The sequence below is a fragment of the Limulus polyphemus genome, unplaced genomic scaffold, assembly GCF_000517525.1.
Source record: "Limulus polyphemus unplaced genomic scaffold, Limulus_polyphemus-2.1.2 Scaffold3125, whole genome shotgun sequence".
NCBI classification, from domain to species: domain Eukaryota; kingdom Metazoa; phylum Arthropoda; class Merostomata; order Xiphosura; family Limulidae; genus Limulus; species Limulus polyphemus.
The window spans coordinates 80,039-101,114 of record NW_013668735.1 but is presented as its reverse complement, the minus strand read 5'-3'; the positions used below and the strand labels follow the sequence as shown (position 1 = coordinate 101,114).

General features: G+C 35.0%; 1 protein-coding gene across 4 annotated transcripts in view; it reads right to left on the bottom strand.

Annotated features, from left to right (window-relative positions):
• The window catches only part of LOC106468708, a 111,815-nt gene that overhangs the window by 11,247 nt on the left and 79,492 nt on the right, over positions 1–21,076 (bottom strand). For all 4 annotated transcript variants that reach the window (XM_013929150.2, XM_022397071.1, XM_022397072.1 and 1 more), the window contains one exon: positions 19,344–19,517. In XM_013929150.2, the coding sequence (XP_013784604.1) occupies positions 19,344–19,517 (174 nt within the window). The remainder of the gene's footprint in view (positions 1–19,343; positions 19,518–21,076) is intronic.

Below are 21,076 nucleotides of genomic sequence, written 5' to 3'. Positions count from 1 at the left end.
AATACATTCACACTTTGCTGGACAAGCTATGACTGATGAAATGAAAAAAAATCTTTTTATTTTCTTAATAGGCATGGATCGGTAAACTGGGGTTAAAATCCCTATCAAACTCTTACAACATTTATAAGAAGTGGCCGATTTCTGGTTTAAAAGGGTGGTTGATATTGTGATGACTATCATACATAAGAATCATAGCAGTTTGGCTGAGACTTGAAATGCTAATATCAAGGGTAGACCAGTTTAGAAAAATTTAACTGTATACAAATGTGCTAAAATTATATACAACTTAGGAAGGAAGACAGCTACTCACTTAAAGAAGCCCTTACAGTTAATCTTCCAACACAGCTATGGGTTTCTTGTGCACTGTGGTGGTCTGTTGGATAATTTCTCTGGCTCTCAAAAAAGCCTTCCGAGTTTGTGTCAGATCCTCTTGAAGACAAAGCACTTCTTCTTCTTCCAGCTGTGTTAGTGGCTCTCTGCACTTATTAGATAGTCTTCCTTGTGGTTGTATAATGCCAAGGCTTTTCTCCACCTGTTCTTGGCAGTGGTAATTTAACATCACCACCTGCTGGAGTGAGAGCTGCTGTGACATCTCAATGGGGGACTTTGTGGGGAGTGCTACCTTCTCTGTCCTTACCTTTGGAACCATAGGAGGAGCTTCTGCCAATAAAGGCAATGTTGAAACCTATGTGAACATTGCAGAAGTTGCCATAGCAGCTGGTTTAACCACAGTAACAGCTGCTATTTAGATAGTTGCTCTTGAGATGGTGAATGCATGAAATAGATCTGTAGAGTGACCTTCCTGTATGATGGATTTCTTTACATGGCAAAGCTTCAGGAAGGTCTTGCCAGGACAAATGATATGGCATTCCCACTGCACTGGAGGTGGGCAAATGTCCCATGACAATTATTTCATTCCACGAAACATCCTCCAATAAGGCACTTATATTTCTTTTTCTGGCATTCTGTCATGATGTCCCTTAGACTTAGATTTCTTGGATTTAGTCTGCTCCTTTACTCAAAGATGGGCTGGAATGGCTGGACAGCTTGCACAATGGATTTCACAAGCTTGTATGAATCCATGATCCCTGGCTCTTTCAGTTCTGTGGTCATGATCACTAATTGTGAGACTGCAGGTGATATTTTCTGATATTCTGGAGTCCAGAGAGCTGACTCTAAAGTTGCAATCTCCAGAGCCTGCATGTCAGACACATCATTGAGTAATGTGTTTTCATCAATGGGCTTCAAGAACAAAAAACAAACAAGGCCAGGTCCAGGTGTGATAGGCAATGCCAGAAACTTGTAAACATCTGAAAACTCCAACAGAAATGATTCACCATTAGTTCCTTTCATTGTTCAACAGTGATTGGGATAACTTTTTGTGACATAGAGAATACTATGAACTCCAACTGGAAGGTTGAAAAAATAGAGATAGCCTGAAGAGTTAAGAATTTCATCTTAACTTGGAAAAGTCAGGATTGAGAATATAGGATAAGAAGAACACAGTAGAGTATGGATTAAAGTTGTAATGTCCCAGTTATGAAAACACTTTGCCCTGAAAATCTTGTCAAGAACAAACTGCAAAAAAGAAAAAAATCTGTCTACAGGCTTATGTATGCTCTGCTTAACCTGCCTGCCTGTAGAGCACAATACTCCACACTAACTGTGAACAGTTTGTTTGATTAAAGCATCTTTGGGTCTCAAGTTTGATGTAAATCTCAGCTATGCTCAGAGATCACAATAGGTGTGACGATGGTGTACAGCTATCCTATAACACCACCATATTCTACCCATATCTGGTAAGAAAAAGAAATGAGGGTGGGAAGTTGTAAACCAGGTACCCTAATTAGTGACCAGTTTAGATCAAACACTGCTTGGGTGCTGATCTAATTCTCCTGACCATGAAAATTCTTTAACATCTGTCTCCTTTCCATTGCAACTTTTTCCAGCTACAAGTTCAGCACATTAGAGAATAGCTACATCCTATATAAAGGTGTAACTTCTTGCCTCCAGCATCACTTGAGTTTGAATTTCCACATCTTATAACTGGCCTTGGATAGAAAAATGTTAAAAATATACTTAGAAAATTCTGCTTTCAATATATTTCAATCCAAATTATTGAAAATATTTCACATAATCAAATGAAACATACAGTATACCATATTTATGTTTTGTGATACTGTTTATGAATTTTACTTTTTATAGATAATTTGATCTCACTCAATCTTCAGTTCAAACTAACAAAAATGTTACCAACCAACACTCACAAAACACAGGCCATCCACATGTATCAAGTAACTTTCCTGTTGCAGTTCTTAAGTTACATTAGCCTCTTGAAAGTGGTGGGATTATTACACAGGACAAATGGCATTACTCAGAATTCAACATATCTCATGTTCTAAAGACAGTTTTGAACCTGCTCTCATCATTCAGTTTGATTTATCAGTACCCAAATGCCAGGCTTAGAATGCTGAACCATTGGACACCTTCCAATACATCCAGACTATCATATTTTAGCAGTAATGGAAAGGCACCAATGCATGTCATGACATTCAATAAATGAAAATCAACATAAAATCTGTTACTACATCCTTATTTCTATAAACCAGCACTAGAGATGATGACACACACTTGAAAAGTTGTATATTCTCATCCAGTAACATCCACTTTATCTGTGCTGGCTACATCCCTAGTGCCCCAGGGAAGTCTGCATGGTGGTTGTCTTATACAATTCTTATTTCCTTTTTTTATGTGGTAGCATCTGATTGTAGTTCCCCTGTATAGTTCAACAAATACATTGCCATACTTAATCAGCAGTTCACTGACTCTCGTGGTGTTTTGAGTTTAAACTGCTATTGTTATCCTCAACTAGTGCTCTAAAATGAACTAACAGCAGAGTATTATATTTTAGATGCAGTGCATTGGAAGTAACACTCGAAAGGTTGTATTATGATCCTATCTATTAATGTGTATTTTACCTCAATCCTGGCTACATCTTTTATTGCTCCAGGGAAGCCTATGTGGTTGTTTTTTAATAGAATTTGCATTGTCTGTTTCAATATAATGGCATGTAATTGTAGTTCTGTCTGGTCCAAGATGAACATTGGTGTTCTTTGCCAGCAGTTCACTGAGACTGGCACTGTCTTGAGTCTAAATTGCTCAAAGTATTCGTTTTTGGATGCTGTGCAATGGGAGCAGCACTAGCATTACAGCTACCACCCCCTTCTCTTGTTGCTCTGATGTCCATCCCAGCATAATAGCAGATCAACACCAGGACTTCGCTTTTGATAGACAGATCAATATTTGTGCTACTTTTGCATGCACTCTGAGCAAAAGACAGTGGGTCTAGTGCATCAGTTTGACAGCCTCATTAAATGGCAACACTGCACTAGGTCTGGTCTGGAGGCCATCAGTGCATACCACTTGCATACACAGTTACAATACATTGTCCCTAGCTCAGTTCTGACTGGTCCTGAATGGATGTTCAACCAAAAGTTAAATCACCTGTTGCACAGGCAAAGTTAGCAGACAGTTAAGGATGACAATGCCAGACCTGAGGTCTGCAACAATGATCTTCCTTCTATGGTTCACATGGCCTAGTCAGTTGAAGATATGTCTCTTCATTCACATTTAGTGTGCCATTATTCACCAGAAGAAAGTAAGTATTCACCTGTTGGGGTGGTTGTTTTACTCAGAGTGCTTGATACACAGTAGTATCCATCAGGGTCCTTGCAACTTCTGTGTCAACAGTAACTTCACTGCCATATTGTGCAATTGTGAAGGCACATACAAGCACCACTCAGCCTTGAAAGAGCTAGGCTTACCATCACACTTTCGATGACAAGGAACCCACTTTGAGACTAATCAGGTACCTGATGATGACAAAACCTTGTCGAAACGTTGTACATTTGCTGTTGTATTAAAGTTTTTCTTCATTACCCATTCAAACCGTCTCCAGCCATTATTACCATCACACTCTTCAGCACAAATTATCTGCTATGCTTTTCTGAGTTGGGTTTCATTAATTTTCTGCAGCTTGAGTAATAGCTTGGTACCATCCTCATGTACTTACTGTGCAGAGAGTTTGGAATCTACCTTGCTGCACACCAAAATATGGGCAATTTGTGTAGAAATTCCCCCCACAGCCCACAATCATAGCAGATGACTAGGTTCTACCTTTTCACATCTGTGTAAAAGCTGTAGCTGTATTTCATGCAACACAAACATTGAGAAAGGGCCGAGTAGCCCTGCCTGTTTGCTGGAAACTAGTTCATTCATACTCAAGTACCCTGAGATGTTAGCTGCAGCTCCATTCTCAGTGGGGCCCAAATTCAACAGGAGGCACAGGCTTGGGTACCACAATGGCTAGTGCCATCAGTTTCCTATTTTCTTACAACTTATCTGAGATGACCACCTTGAATCTCATCACCACATACACCACTTCAATCAATGTATGAGTACCTTATACTCCTAAATGATGCCTCACTGTTTCACTCAGTGCCCTATGATGAACTTGTCAATAGGGATGTCATTGTAATCTGTCCTGTAGATGGCTTAGTTCATCACTAAGTTCAAATGTTGGTACAACTCAGTCAAGGTTATCCCAGTCAGCAAGCTGTGCCTCCGTTAAGTACTCAGTACAATTAAGGGCTGGACCATCATAGCTCAGCACTAGGCATTGTAATACATGATCTTGTGACAAATGATCCTCTTTGGGTGCCCCTTGAAACATCAGGGGAGTGAACTGCCTTGCCTTCACTATATGTTTATGTGGTGAAGGCATGTAGATCTCTCCTAAGTGGGCTGACAGTCTGTCCCAGACTGGGCAGTTAAATATAAAAGTAGGATGCTATTGAGTATGCAAGATATGGGAGTCCCACAATGGTGAGTGTCAGTTCTCTATCCCAGAATTGCTTAACAACAAGATGTTGGCTATATCTCCAATGTCCTGCTAGATCCCTGGTCACCCATGGTTACCTCCCTTCTTTGAAATGGTCTTTATTACTCCATGCTTCATTCTCCTCCTCTGTGAGTACCACTGCATCACTGGTCAGAAGCAGATTGCATTAGTATTTTTCATCTACCAATGGTACCGCACCCCTGATTTTTTTGGGTAGCTGTGTCCTTTGTTTACAGAGAGGCTCCCTCCTATCCCACTGATCATCAACAGTACATTACTCCTGACTTTCAGCAGGTCTTACCCCTACTACTAAATAGATTATTAAATTCCTTGTATGAAGGTTTGCTCTCTCATTCTCATGTACCAGTGAAACAGCTCCTACTGGTGGTTATCATCAACAAGTGGCACCTTGATTTTGGATCTCGGCCCAACATGCACCTCAAAACACAGAATGGCTCTCTACTGCTCCAAAAATTGCAAATTTTATCAGTAAGTGCTCATGTCTTGCCTGCCAGCAAAACATCTCATGCTAGTGGATTTTGTCTACCACTGGTACTTTTCTCCCCCATGGGAGGTATTGACCAGAGGTGGGGTTCCATGTCTTTGGTTGGCAAGTATTTAGAGGTACTGTCAACCCTACTCAGTCTGAGATACTCTAGCCTGCTTGTCACCCTGACAATTCTCAGTTATCTGTGCTCCACTTCTGAGGCTCAGCCTCAGTGGACAAACTTCATCAGCCCTTCTGTGTGCACCATATGGTGTCTGTTCCCCTTCCTGAGCTTACACCTGCAGCAAAATAACTGTCAGGGACTTTTGCAGCATCTATAAACATCACAGATCCAGGAGAGAACTTCTACCAAATCTCATAACACTAACTGCAGGCTGCCTTGCCTTAGCTCCTGCATCAAACTCTTCCAAGTTTTATGTTATATATTCTGTAGAAAAAGCTATTTCTATTTTACTATAGACTTGGAGTACTCACTGGGGTGTGGCATGTTTTGGTCATTCACCCACTCAGAAATAACACAAAACTCCACAACAATGATATCCTGGTCAATGCACCAAAATTTGTTATACTTTCTGGCTCATGGATTTACCTCATAGCAGTCAATTAGGTCCAGTCCCCAGAGGATCAAGTATACTTAGTGAAGGAGCTTTTTGCATTTCCCCTAAACTCCACAATGTGTGTCACAGAAAGAGATGGGACACAAATTAACAACTAACAAATCTTTATTATACACTAAAACAAAATAAAATACAGTAAGAAATACAAGGGCAAAAGTGTTTAGTACTAAACTGGCAAGAATGTGTAAAAAGAAACTTTGCACATGACTTCATTTTGTACATTCATCTGCCACATTCTAAGCACACAGGGCTTGACAGCCCCTAGCTATTATCCAATTATTTGACAAGAAAGACAACCATCTACCACACATCATAAATAACTTCTTCTGTAAGAAACAAAAACATGGTCAGTTCAATCTGGTGAATTTACCTGCCTTGTGCACCAGAGAAATTGGAAGTTGATTGATTTATTTGAGTAACTTCCTGTGTTCAAATTGAACTGAAAGTAAAAAAGAAATTACATATTAACTAAGGAGGGGGAGAAGCTAATGCATTGTACAATCCTGTACAACACATACAGGTGTTTGTGGTGTCAACACAGAATGTTGGTTATAGAAATCACTAACTTATTTTCACTCTAGCTGTATAAATATTATTGGTTTTGTAGTTGAAATTAATTGTTTGCTCGAGAACAAGCCTGAAGAAAAGGGGGGAGGAAAAGTGTAGTATATAAGCATATCATGCATTTTCTACCTTCTTATTTTAATATAGTATTTTAGGAACTAGTATTTTTAGTATCTTATTCTAGATATGTGCAGTTTTCACATAATACATGGTTAAGAAAGTCATTAACTTGCTTTTGTTCTAGCTACCTTTGTTATTTTCTGGTCTGCCCATGGGAGATATGGCAATAGACAGCAGTGTCATCCAATTATATGTCAAGTGGTGCCTGCCTTGTTTTTTCAACCTTCTTTGAGTTTGAATGTGAATGAATATTTACAAGCAACAGAAACAGCACAACCCTTTAACAAAGATGCAGCACAGAATAAAAACCACTTTAACAAAAATTAATTGCAGAATTATGAAATACATAATAAATACTATTAACAATGACATATTTCTGCAGTAGTTATATAAAATGAGTCAAATACACTACCAACAATAAACATTATGAGTGAAATCCTTTAACTATTAAAAATATGAAACTAAAAATATGGAGCAAAACATTCTTTAATAAACATACATATAACCTGGGAATTAAGATAACACAAAATATAAAAATAACATAAGCTTTCAATGAATAGCCTACATCAGTTATGAAAAACACAGAACAAATCACTCAATGATCCAAATCTTTTAACAAAATTTAACATAAAACATACAACAAAACCATGATATTAAAAAATAAAGCGGCCCTTTAATACAGATACTCATGATCACATCACAAAATCAAAATGTAATTAGCATCAAATTAAAACACAAAATCAATCTGTTTTACAAGAATCACAGTACTAAATAAGTACTTGCAGAAAGAGATACATAAAAAAACCATACCAACATCTACATATAAGGCATCAAAATAAACCCTTTAAATATTCAAAAACGTACATGAAATACCCACAAAATGATACATGTGCACATTAGACAGATGTGTTTCAACACAAACTCAAAACCACAACATATTAATTTAAAGTATATACAAGTTGACTACGTGCAAAAAATAATTTACAAATTCTATAATGATAATAATTAAATGCACCTAATAATTGAACTGCAGTTACATATATACAACATTTAGTCTTTGCACATATATATAACATACACATTCAAATTACCCTTTAAATAAATATATATATATGTGTATAGATAGATACATATAAATGAAAATATACACAGTTCACCCAAAGGCAAGCATGAGATTCAATCCATTTTGTCTCCACCTAACCATGACAGCAGATCCTCCAATGTGGAAAGCTACCATATGGTGGCAACATTTGTGGCCTTTATGATTTCGTGTGCCTTGAACAGGGCCCTTAGGGTGTGGGCAAGCTCAGTCCACAGTCAGCAGACTTAGTAGGATTGTAAAGATTATTGTCCGAGTCAGTCCTCCTCTCTGTCGTACAAGGCATAGGCCTCAGTTCAACATATGACCATTGCCTGACAGTGACACTCTAGAATTGTGATCTGCTGTAGAGCAGGATGTTTAGTAACAATGGTCAGCAGAGAGGTTCTGACCTCTACCCTCAAATGTTGCAGGATCACAGATGACTCACTTGGTTTTCCTTGTATTTAGTGGTCTCTCAAGATAACTTTAGCTTTGGGTGTTGTTAAGAAAATATTCTGAAAACTGTGCTTATAAAATACTTCAATTTGCATGATTCAAAATATTTTACCATTACTAAATAAACACTGGATATATCAAGTTTACATTTGGTATCTAAGGTACATTTACTACTGATAATTTCACCCTCTTATAAGCATTTCAATTTGATCCACTCAAAATATCTTGCACTATTATCACTCAAAAATATCAGGTAAGACTGTTTTTCTTTCCGACTTTACCTACCAAATATTCAATGTTGAAATTGAAACATTCTCTCAAAATTATGAATGAAAATAGTGGGCTCACTGTGTTTTCAAATAATACCTTACATGTAAGTAACCACAGTTAACATTATATTACAAAGCATTAATATCCAGATGAAATTGTTTATTTCTATTCATATGTTGTTCTCTGTGAAATTGATCCTTTAGTGCTGCTAATTATGAGCCATCAAAATCAATTTGTTTCTCTTTTCAGGCAGCATGAAATTAATAATTAGTGACTGAAATCAGCTGAACTATGACTTTTCATCTAAATTTCTCATACGCAAAAGTTAATATTTGTGCAATTATTACAATATATATTAATATATACTTTAGGGAAACAAAATCCCCTCACTATGCACGAAAAAGTTGTATGCTCTTCAGGTATATGTAGAAATGACTAGTGAATATCAAAAAGTATGTTCCTCAGAACTCCTTCTACTCAGTTAGACTAAGTGACTGATTTTCATAAAATGTTTGAGAATATTTCAATACAAAAAGTCAATCCATAGCTGAGACTATAAATGCCCTTCCAACCGAATTTTTGAACTTCTAGCTATCATTTTCAGTTGTGAAAACTGTTGATGTACTAGGTATTATTTCTACTGGCTCCAGCCATGCTAAACTGTGTTAATCAAGCAGCAATCATCCAATATCCTTTGGATATCTCTTATAGTGAAACTGATGAATAGCTCAGAAAGTAAGTCACGTAGCCCTTTCTGTCCAGATGATCTCACAGTCAAGAAACCAATGTAACTCAAGGTAATTGAATAATAATCATACAATGTAATGTAACATCATAACTTAAAATACTATTTGATGGCTCAGAAAGTAAGGAATGCTACTTTCTTTCAGTCACTAATCCTTCAACCACATGGCTGTCCTGACAACAGTGTTTAATCCCAGTTAAACTGATTGGGAGGTCATTGTCAACAATTTGACTGAGCATTGGAGTTATCTCTTGACTTGAGACCCAGTGCTTACACATCTAATTCCTCATGAACAGTCACATAAGTATATTCAAATCTTTCCTCATCGTTTGAATTGTAATGGAATAAAACAGTTTTCTCATTCTTCTATGATTCATTGGTTTTCTCCTCTAATTCCTGGCTAAGTTAGTTCACTAGAGGTTCATCAGTAACGTGAGGATGCAGCTGTTTGATGTGAACTATGCACTTCTCAACTTCTATACCTTATACGTTAATGGCCTGACTCATTGGAGCACAAGTTAAAACCCTGTCCTGATGGAGATGAGCTGCTTCCATGCCACTGGAACACACTAAAACCACACCCAGTCTCTGTGTTGATATATTTGTTCCCTTACTGTGTTATCACAGTACTTTTTTGTTATATGATGGCCTTTCATAGCTATTGATGTGTTAACTCATGCATCAACTAACACAGACCTTAACCATTCCATATGTTCTTGTGGATATTGTGGGATGTACATTCTAGTGTTGAACCATATATTACATCTACAGGGAGCAAGAATTCACATTTAAACAGAGGTATGTTAGGCAAACAACTTGTTATTCTCTGTTTAGTTGTATATACATCATTTTGATATACAATATGTATTTATCCCAGTCAGTTTGGTTAGGAATAAAAACTTAGCAAGGACACACCTGACTGTCTATATTACCTATCAGACTGGAACATGTGTGTGTGTCCAGATGAAGTGTGTGTCTTTACTAATACTTTACACTACTCACAGAACAATTGGCTGCTAAAGTTAACTCCCTGATTCACATGAATCTCTTCAGGTGCTCCAACCCAGGCTATAGTGCTCTGTCAGTGCATTAGACAGGGACTGTGAAGACATATTGACCCCTAAATAAGCCTCAGCCCACTTTATGAAACAGTCTATGGTCACAAATATATATATATGTAACCACCTTCCATATCAAGGAGTGGACCAGCAATAACCAGGGCTGTTCACGGTAAGGGAGAATCAATAATTGTCTAATGCAGTTTACCCTGTTTGGCAGTCTTTTTCTCTTGATGACACACAACATGCAGCATTCAATGTCTTGACCAAAAAAACTGCTGTTAAACACTAACACAGATGCAGGTAATTCCTTGGTACTGTCCAGACTGTGTTATACAAAGTCTGGATAATCTCAGGGCTCTGGGGGCTATTAATTGCAACCAAACTGCAACCAGTGAGTACCTTTAAAAAAAATATCCTAAAGCAGCATTATCATACACAAGCTGCCAAATGGATGGAAGCTTGGGTACAATTACAATGGAGAGGAGGAGGAGGAGTTGCTGAAGCACAACAAACCATTGTCACAGCTGGAGAGGGAGGTTCATAAACTACAGGTTGAGCTAGTCCAGGCCCACAAAGCTTTGAAAAAAAAGTCAGAAAGATAATAGGTTTGCTAATAGAGTTCCAGTGACTCCCAAACTTTGGAATAAGTTCTGATTTCTGATACAGGCACCTTTTCTATTTTAATATTATTATTATTATTATTGTAACACGGAAGTTATCATTAGTTAATTCATGCACAAATTGTATATAAAATTACTCTTCTGAATCTGGGAACTTCAAAAAATCACTTATGTTGAGGCATGAGTTTAGTATATAAAATGTACAGAACATTACCCTTCATCTTTACCTGTGTGCAAGCACCAGTTACTGAAAGGACTTTATCCTTCATGCCATCACTAAATAAGGTGTCCTTCTGTATATACATATATATGTACAACTTCCTCCTTTGAATATATGTATATATATTTTATTCCTTTTTTTGTTATTTTATCATTGACTGATGTAATGTTAGAGCATTTTCTTTTTCTGGACTGTGTATTTTGCAGCACGTTTATGTGATGTTATTGCTATTCAGATATTTTTATGTGATATTTTGTATACATGTATATGTTTGGAGGTTTTTTACATTAATATTTTTCTTACCTGAAAATGTATTTCAAATAGATATCCACCTCTCCATGTAACTAAGAGCTACTACTCTTGTGCCACTACAGAGATTCTTGCACACATCACAAGCCTTGAAAGAAACTCCCACTCCTACACATATTAATAAGGAATGCACTTCCCTATGATGTTACCATCATAAGATAATTGCCCTCCACCAATAGGAGAGTAACATCCTCCATACAGAGTAAACTCTAAGAGCATTAGCATTTCAATAAAAAATCATTTTTGAGGCAAAAGAAACACCAGAAGTGGAGACGAAGGGTGGAAGATTCTGTGAAAAGGTATTTATCTGAAATAAATTTTCAGGTAATAAAAATAGTAACCTTAGAAACACTACTCACCTCTCCACAAAACTAAGAGCTAAAATCCCACACTGATAAGATAGTGGAGAGGCCAATGTAGGTAAAGAAATTACACAGATGACCTCTTTTTTGAAATCATAGCATTAGAGATGATAAACTCATGGACTGTACAAAAAACTAGGTGGGCAAAGGAACCTGGTGATGCATCATAACCTTTGCCCTATAAAGGTGGTAGAGCAAAAGGTACTATCAAAAGAACCTTTTTCATGGTGCAAATCCTTTGGAAAACCCCAGCTCATTAGCAGGCATAGGGTAAAAGCAGATGGGCTGAGCATTATCTACTATCTTCTTCTCAAAACAGAAAGAAATAATTAACTCATCTACCTTGAGTCTCTGTGAGAACTGAAGAATGGCAACTGGAAGGAGATGAAAATCAGAGGTTGATGAATTTGCAATGTGGTGTAAGTAATGTGGCACAAAAGTGTCAGGCATCATTCACATCCCCGACTGTAAAATTTCATCCAGGGGGCATCAACAGCTAGAGGCAAGAAAAGTGAGAGATGATGAAATTGATGGCCGAAGGCATGAAATTAAGAAAGATATCATCACCAGTAGAAGAATAAATTAGCTGAATGAGGTGTATAAACCAACTGGATTGTGGAAGGAGATATATTATTAGAGAAAGAGGAACACTACAGTAAGAAAAGACATTGTTGATTGTCTTGGAAAGGAGCAGTGTGAGTGAGATAGCAACAAACAGTTCATACAGAAAGAAGTAGACAATTGGGGTCAGAATGATCAAGCAAAGAAATGGAAGGGAGTTTGATTGCAGAAAACATCCAATATCCTTCCTAAACAGCTCAAGCTTTGAGAAAGGAGACATCAGAGAATAATACTAACCTGTCTACATTGTAAAAAATGTGAAGAGCATCTAAAGTAAAAATGTCATGACAGCTCCCAAAATAGTGAAAGAGAAGAAAATATGTCTTAAGAGAAAGATGTTACAGAGAACAGGTAGCCAATGGATAGAATGGGGACACATGAGAGTCCTGAGAACTAAAGAGAGGTTCCAGTTCTAAAGAAGAACTGGAAAAAGGAGTACAACTGATTAATAAGACTTGTAAGAGATCCATAAAAAGTGGAGAAAGAAAAGGAGAATGGATAGAGAAGAGACAGAAGGTTGTGTAGAAAATCATTTAGTAACAAGTGATAGTAGAAATGGGAAGGATTCAACCAGAAAGATAGACACAGAAACAGAGATTGAACCACTTAAGGCTTAGAGCAACCACTGTCAAAACTGTAGAGCCTGGGAATGGAGACCAAAGGAGTGGAAGTAAGGTGTTGAGGGGAGTTGGAAAAGCAGCAATTAAATAACTCCCAAAGTGGATGCAAATCCACTGAAAACAATAGAGGATGGAGAGGCCACTTTGTGGGGAGGATCTAATCTAGATCAGATAGTCGATCCAATATCAGGGTCTAAGCTCTTGAGTCATAACAGATTGACGACCAAATGTGATGACTGTGGGACCAAAAGAGAAAATCTAGAAAACAGAGGCTCCAAGAATGAGTGCTTCCTTGTCAATGGGCCATAGCTAACCCAAAAATAATAATGCATCACTGTGGGTAAACTAAAGGAAGCAAAAAATGAGTGAACACATCAAGTCATCAAGACACTGATCCTGGTTGTCCAAGTTCCATGACGGTATCTACCTCAGGGTGAGAAATACATCCATCTTGAACTGAGGAATTACCAAAGATGGTTCAAATGGGACAGATCTATGACAAGTCACCAATCTCCTGTCTTCATGAGAATGGCAAAAAGATGTATGCAAAACCCCAGAGTTGAGTCTGGCAATTGTTTCATAACATTCTAATCAGGTGAGGTGGAAAATCACTGAGAAAGCACCTGTTTAGCCCATTAGTCTTTGGCAAAGGGAGTTCACAGGTATAGAAAGTGTGAGAAAAAGACCTCCTACAAGGCAGGACTTGAGGGAAGAGGATAAGAAACCTTTTGGGGTTCTTTGTCCCCAAAACAAGAAATCAAAATGGGCATAGACACACAAATACACCTAAAAAAACCACATTATGAAGAAAGGGTGCAACATAGAAGTCCCTGAGAGAAGAATGAGAGAAGCAAATGTCAGAAAGTAAGACCTTTTGACAAAATACATCCCAGAAACAAAGAAAACACATTTTTAATGTAATACACAAAGCTATGTTTGTGTCTGTTTGTTTGCACTTTTCAGCCATCTGTTCCTTATACTTTTCCACGTTTCTTGATTAATCAGCACCAAACTTGACACAGTAATATAGAATGACAGGAAAAGGTCATAAAAGGGGGTGGGAGGGGTGGACTTCCTATTTTCTATATAAATAAACATCAATATGTGCGTGTATCTGTTCCTTATACATTTCCACATTTCTTTATCAATCAGCACCTAACTTGACACAGAATGATACAAGGGGAGGAGGCTGGACCTCCCATCTCATTTCATATTGATAGAATTCTTGAAAACAGTACCTTTTTTCTTTTAGTATTGGTACCTTTATGTATCTGTATTGCACTTTTAATGTTTATCTTAAGAAAAAAAATGGAAGCATAATTTTCCTATCCTTTGTTACAAATGAGTTTTTATTTCACCCGTCCAACAGACGAGGACTCCAGCTAGTACTATACGAGTTTCAGTTGCTTAGTTTTAAAATGAAATACTTAAATAAATTCTCCGTCTTCATTCCTCCTTAACATGTGATGCTTTTTCACTCCAAATTGCCCAATTTACTTTCTATCTATCCTTATATGATTTTTTGAAAGTGCTGTCAATTACATTATATATAATGCTAAGCCATAATTTAAATTTATAGCCTCCAACCTTCTTGCTTTACTGAGATATAAACAAGGAAGTCAAACCCACATACCATGCCCCTATTATCTTAACCTGTCTTTCAAAAAATGTCAATATTTTTCTCTGACACTTCATTATTTACAATCAACAGAAATAGACTGTTTTTCACAGGATTCGTTTGGAAGCTAGTTTAATTAGGTAAGAAATACTTAGCTTCAGTTTCATTGTCTGTTTTTGTGGGGCTAGACTAATGGAATTTTTTAAATCTAATAATATTCTGGACCACCAACATTGTTACAAAAATGTATGCCTACAGTGCTTTGTCAGTTGATGGCAAAAGGTCTGAAGTCCACATACAAGTAATAAATTTCTTGTTTTTAAGCATAAGTTTCACTTATTGTTATAAAGTAACTAAAATGTAAAAATCAGAAACTTATTAGGCTAGTTAAGAAAACTTAAATAATAAAAAATTTAATAAAATTTCTTATGATATTCAATATCCTAATAACAAGTACATTGCATGACCTGATTGTAATTTGATTATAGGGTACTTATAAGTTGATAGTTTGTTTACCCAAAGATGTCTGGTTATAATAAATGGCTTTTGGCATACTCTGAAAGGACCCAAGTGCAGATGTAAAGCAATAAAACTGTAATGTTTTAAACAGTCCGTAAGAATAAACAGTGTGTAACATAGTCATTTTAGAAAGAAAAAAGGGTATTTGGATTAATTTCTTATTTTTAAACTTTACATTAATCCTACATTGCTCTAATTGTCCATTACAATATGCAGTCATTCTAGAAAAAAAAGGGTAAGTTAGATTTATTTTGTATTTTTAAACTTTTCATTTTACCCTACTTTGCTGATTTCACTACAGTTAGTGTTAGGATAAAGAAAATGAGATAAAATATAACATTTTACTGAAGAAAATATTGATATTCATTTAAGAGGTTATGCAAAATGAAATATGAAAACTGTAAGGTGAAAATAGTATTTTTTATTCTTACATGAAAATCATTTTTGATTCAGATTAGTCAGAGTCTAAGTCAGACTGTCTCAAAAAAAATTCACAGACAAATTTTTAGTAAAAATACTTTATTAAAACATCTGATTTTTTCTTTGACAGATTTGCAATTTTTACTAAAAGCCTGTCAAATTTCATGAATATACACTCAGTATATACAGAGTTACAGTATGTATAGTTTCATGGTTACAAGGTTGATCAAAATAAACAAACTCGTGCTCATAGATTTAAAAGGAAAAATCCAATTTAAAATAACTTGAATCAGAGTTCTAAATGAAATGTTTAAAATTTGGTATCTTTTTTTTCATATAATCAAGAAGATAAAGGGAATTAATGGCAAAGAAAGTTTAAAACAATAAGCACAAAAATTATGTAATTCTTCAGAGAAAACAAGATTGAACAAAGCAGTGTGGAGGAAAGAACGAGCCTTTGTTGAAACACTAGTGCTCATGGAGTTTACTGCACCTGAGGAATGTGTCACCCTCCTATTAATGGAGAGCTTTAGTCTAATGATAATATAGTTTGACACAGATTATGTTAATTCCTGTTGGGGTGGAAGTTATGTTCAAGGCTTAAGCATGCAAAAAATCTTCTTGACAGTGACACAAGGTAATAGGTCTTAGTTCTGTGGATAGGTGAGTAGTGTTTCTGAATTTGTACTTTTTTTATGCATTTTGATCTATATCAAGGATCTTATGCTGTTTTGTACCTGAATATGATTTACTTTTACTCAGGCCTTATTTTGTTGTGTATTTCTTTTTCTTGTTTTGATTGGTTTTGTGTAAAGGGGCTATTTTATGTTTAATATGTCATTAAATTTTGATTTATACTCTTTTGTATTTTGAAGTTGTATTCTTTGTTTTACTTGTGTTTTGTTGTATGTTTTGCAAGAATGAGTTACATTGCTTTTTCTTTTAATAATGCATGAATTTATTTAACTGGATTTAAATTTTAAAGTTAATGATGATTGGATAGTTTGAAGATAAACGGGGGAGGGGGGGGGAAAGTAGGGTATGCATGAATACTGTGTGTGTTTTTTTACCCCCTTGTTTAACACAAAATGTTTCAAAGTTTTCATACATGGAAGTGTATGTGGTTGCACATACTTTTGCTTTAGCTACCTGTTATCCTAGGTCATTCACAGCTGGTACAACATGCACTTTTTTGTGGAAAATATTTCTGTTAGGTAAGGCCATAAAAATGTAACCTCCCATATTTTTTCATGAGAATGACCAAGTCACTTGGGTAGCATGTGTGAGAAGAATAGCATTATTGACTCGTGTATGTAATTCTATGTTTTCTCAGTTAGGTACAGATCCACTTACAGTTCTTAGAGTTCCTTAAGATTCTATCAATTCTTACAGGTAAACCTCTAGTAAAGCCATCATCTATTGTGCACTCATCTTGACCTTAACTGTCTTTGTGCATTGAATAAAGTTTGTTTCATTTTCTTACACAATGAGTCCAGTCTCTTTTATTATTCAAATGCAGTCAGTCAGGGAATTCAGGTTTGCTCCATAATAAATTTCTGGTAAAACTTCCTATTATTTTGTGGAACCTACCCAGTTACTTTTAGGGGAAGTAAGTGCTTCTGAGAATACCAAACCTTTAAGTTGCCAACAGAATGGACAACACCAAGCTGGATTAGAAAGTGACATGCTCACAGCAAAAATGCTACCAATATTTATGAAATTTCTAATATATTCTTATATTTTTACTTTACTAAGCTAACATTTTGTGAACTTTATTTAGAAGCAACAGAACAAATTGAATTGTGTATCAAACTAATAAGATATTTTTTCTTAGCACAGAAACTCATCACATGGATTAAGGGTCAAATATAAACATAAATCAATAAGAGCAGGAGAAAGATAGAACTTAAATATTAAGTAAGCAGTCACTGAAGTTCACATGACATAGGCTATAAAACTAATCTCAGTTAATGAAAAAGTTAATTTTTTCTAAGACCTTTTTAACTGTAATTAATTATAAAAATAGAGATGTACACAGAAAAACATTAAAAACATTAGCATAAAAGCCCATTAAAAATGACAGGAAATCATTGTTGAATGAATAACGAAAATTATAGAATTTAACTAAAATGAATTTGTCTGTATCTCCAAAATGCACCTACTCTTCACTTATTTCATCAGTCTCGAAGTAATTCTTTAATCACCACATTTTTAGTAAAAACTACACAGAAAAATGAAATGTTATTGTGAACAAAAATACTGTGTACTCTGAAAGAGACTTAAATATCACTCTTGAGCCTTTTCCTGTATTGTAGGTCAGGAAGTAGAAAACATTGTGCAGACATTCCAACACAAATTTTCAACTCTTTCGACTGTACAAAGGATAAAAGATACTTGGTAGTAATAAATGTTTATTTTTCTTTATGCTTTAAGGCCAAGTAGGTAATACGTGTGTTAAAATACCAAAATAATATTTATTAATTAACATTTATTCACCACTTAAAACATTTTAAACACTGACTCTATAAAGTTAGTAATAGAAGGCCTATTTGTAGTCAAATTTAAGCATTAGGCTTAATACATAAATGTAATGTAAGGCTTAGCTGAAACACTACTTGGTAAATTTTATTTTGCTTTTGGCTATAACTTAATGTCATAAAACTTCTGAATTAAACTATTTTGCTGTTATATCACTGAAGTTATAAATAATAAATAATAAAAAAACCTTTCTAACAAAGCAACTCATATATTGAGCATTCAATATAAACACCATAGTTGGTGTAAGAACAATCAGGTGATAGTTCTGTTGCTAAGCAACGATGTATATTGTTGAGCATTACCAAAAAAGGAGCATGAAAGCATTTTCGATAGAGTGACAAAGGAAATAAGCCTTTTATAGTTAGTGATTTTCTTCAGGACTCAAAACTAAAGTTGTTTAAAATTAAGGACTCAGAACTTCAAATGATAGAAAAATCTAAGAATATTTTTTATAAGCATGTCAGAAAAGAAACCCCAATAAATGGAATGCTTTGGGAAAGTTAGGGTAAATGGCTTCATAAGTACATGTATTACCATGCTCAAAATAGCTCTAGAATGTAACATACTGAATAATCAGTGGATTATGATCTTCGGCAAGAAATATTTGATCAGGCTAAAGGACTAAAGTTAGATGATATTTGTACCAAAAAGAGGCTCTTATAATGCTTTGTTGTTTAATATAAATTGTCTTAGACAACGTTTTTGAGAGAAAAACATTTTAATTTTGCCATGCACCATACAGCTGGCAACAAAAAAAAAGTTAAAAAATGTAAAATACTGAGTTATAATTTCATTTTTTACATAATTAACACTATAGGCATAACACAATCTATTTTTACAATAGATTACAAAACCTCTCAATAGCATTAGAACTTTTATTTGATCCAGTACATTAAGGTGTAATTTTTCTAGATAAATCTTTAAAGGCACATTGGTAAAGTTAGGCCATAGCTTTGACATGTAAGTGGCAAAAATTTAATCATATTAGTTACACTAAAATCTGAATTCTGGGAGACAGTTATAGATTCCTGTTCCTGTTCTATTGATACGATATTCTGAGAAACAGAGTTATTTGAGCCTACATGTGTTTGTTAACTGGATATTATTACTAACTAATAGAATATTCCAAAATATTGTTATCTTTATAAAAAAAAAATTTTTAAACATACAATACCTTTGGGTTGGGATCCAAGTACTTTGTATCTGTTATGCTGTTGACGAAAGGTTAAAGCCAGGGTTTTTCTTGTTACTCTTTTGGACAGGCTCAGATTTTGTTCATAACCATCTTCAAAAATTGTTGAAGATGGTGTAGGCAGCAAACTTGCTATCTTCTTTGCCATCAACAATTCTGTAGGTTCAAACAATGTCTTAAAATCAACATTTTGGGCATTTGAGGGGGGGAGTATGTCTGGTTATGGAAAATTGTAAACCAGAAGATTATGAATCAATACAAAAATTAAACTATCAAATGCCTAAGTTGCTATTCAAGTTTTTCAACATGTTTCTTTCTACTGACTAATTTCAGTTGAACTTTTTAACATAGATTATTCACTCACCAATCTTTTCATTTTAGAGAAAATGTATTCTTAATAGAATAAGTAACAAGTTTCAGTTTCTTATAGTTGGCTGAAGAGGACATTTCAAACTGCTAGGATATATCCTCTTCAAGATGATACCTGTTATATTCTTTTAAAATGGATCATAATCTATCTAAAACTTGTTCAAAACATTGTGATTCAGATGTATGTATGTATCCGTCGATCTTTATGGATAAAATGGTAAATAAAAGAAGAAAAACTCCAGGTTGCTTTCCTTTAAAAATACTAGTATCTCTTTTGCAGTCTGTACACTTATTATGGTCTGTTTATTTATCAGATGTGGTGATGTCTGATAATGCTCATGATATTCAAAGCCCTTGTGTTCTATATTATGGGAGAGTTGCATGTGATATAGTGTGATGAAAGTTCAATCATTCTTGTTACTTCTTGCAATACTGTAATATTACTAAAAACTTCAGATTAAAGTTTAGTGTAATTTCACAATCAATATTAAGAACAAATTTCATATTAAAATAAGATCTAAACAATATATTTAAAAAATAGCACGACCTTAACAGTATACATTATAGTCATTAATAATTAAGTTGAATACACTTTTATCTCATCTTCATTACAATGGTTCACTTCATTTCAAATCTTGTACTGCAAAACACCTACAAAACTTAATATTCCACTCCACAGCTATGACTTCTCTTTTGTTATCTGAAGCTTTAGTCTCTCTGAGCAATACTGACTAACAAATCAAAATGAACTGTTTCCAGATATAAAATATTTAGTGTTTTTGTCTTACCTGATTTGTATGTTGTGCTCATTGTACACTTACATAGCAAGTAAATGGTATATACATTATAATATAAAATCAAACAATAAAAATTAGAAAATATCTGTAATAAAGCTTTGTTGCTGCAATAACACAAAGAAACACAGTGATTCAAAATGCTAAGCTAACAAAAAATAAAGGCATGATAGGCAACAACGTGTGATAAAGCAACACAGGGAAATGAGTTTTATGTTTGTATTTCACATATGGTATGAGTCTACTACATATGTCATTTGCTTAGTATCTCTGGTTATCAATCAGCTGTTCTACATCAATACTAAATCCACTTACAAGTAGTTTTGAGAATTCTTTTTAATGTACAAGTTAGCTATATTTACAAAATATTTGATGTTTAAACTTGACTGTATGATGGAATGTGTTTTTCAAAAAGCTATAAATCTTTTCACTGAAATATGGAAATACAGTTAGCCGTGAACCAATTGATTGCTAGAAACCACAATAAATGTTTGTTTTAACTAGCAAAATATTTTGTTTCATTGAAACATTTACTCTAATGATATTGTTGCG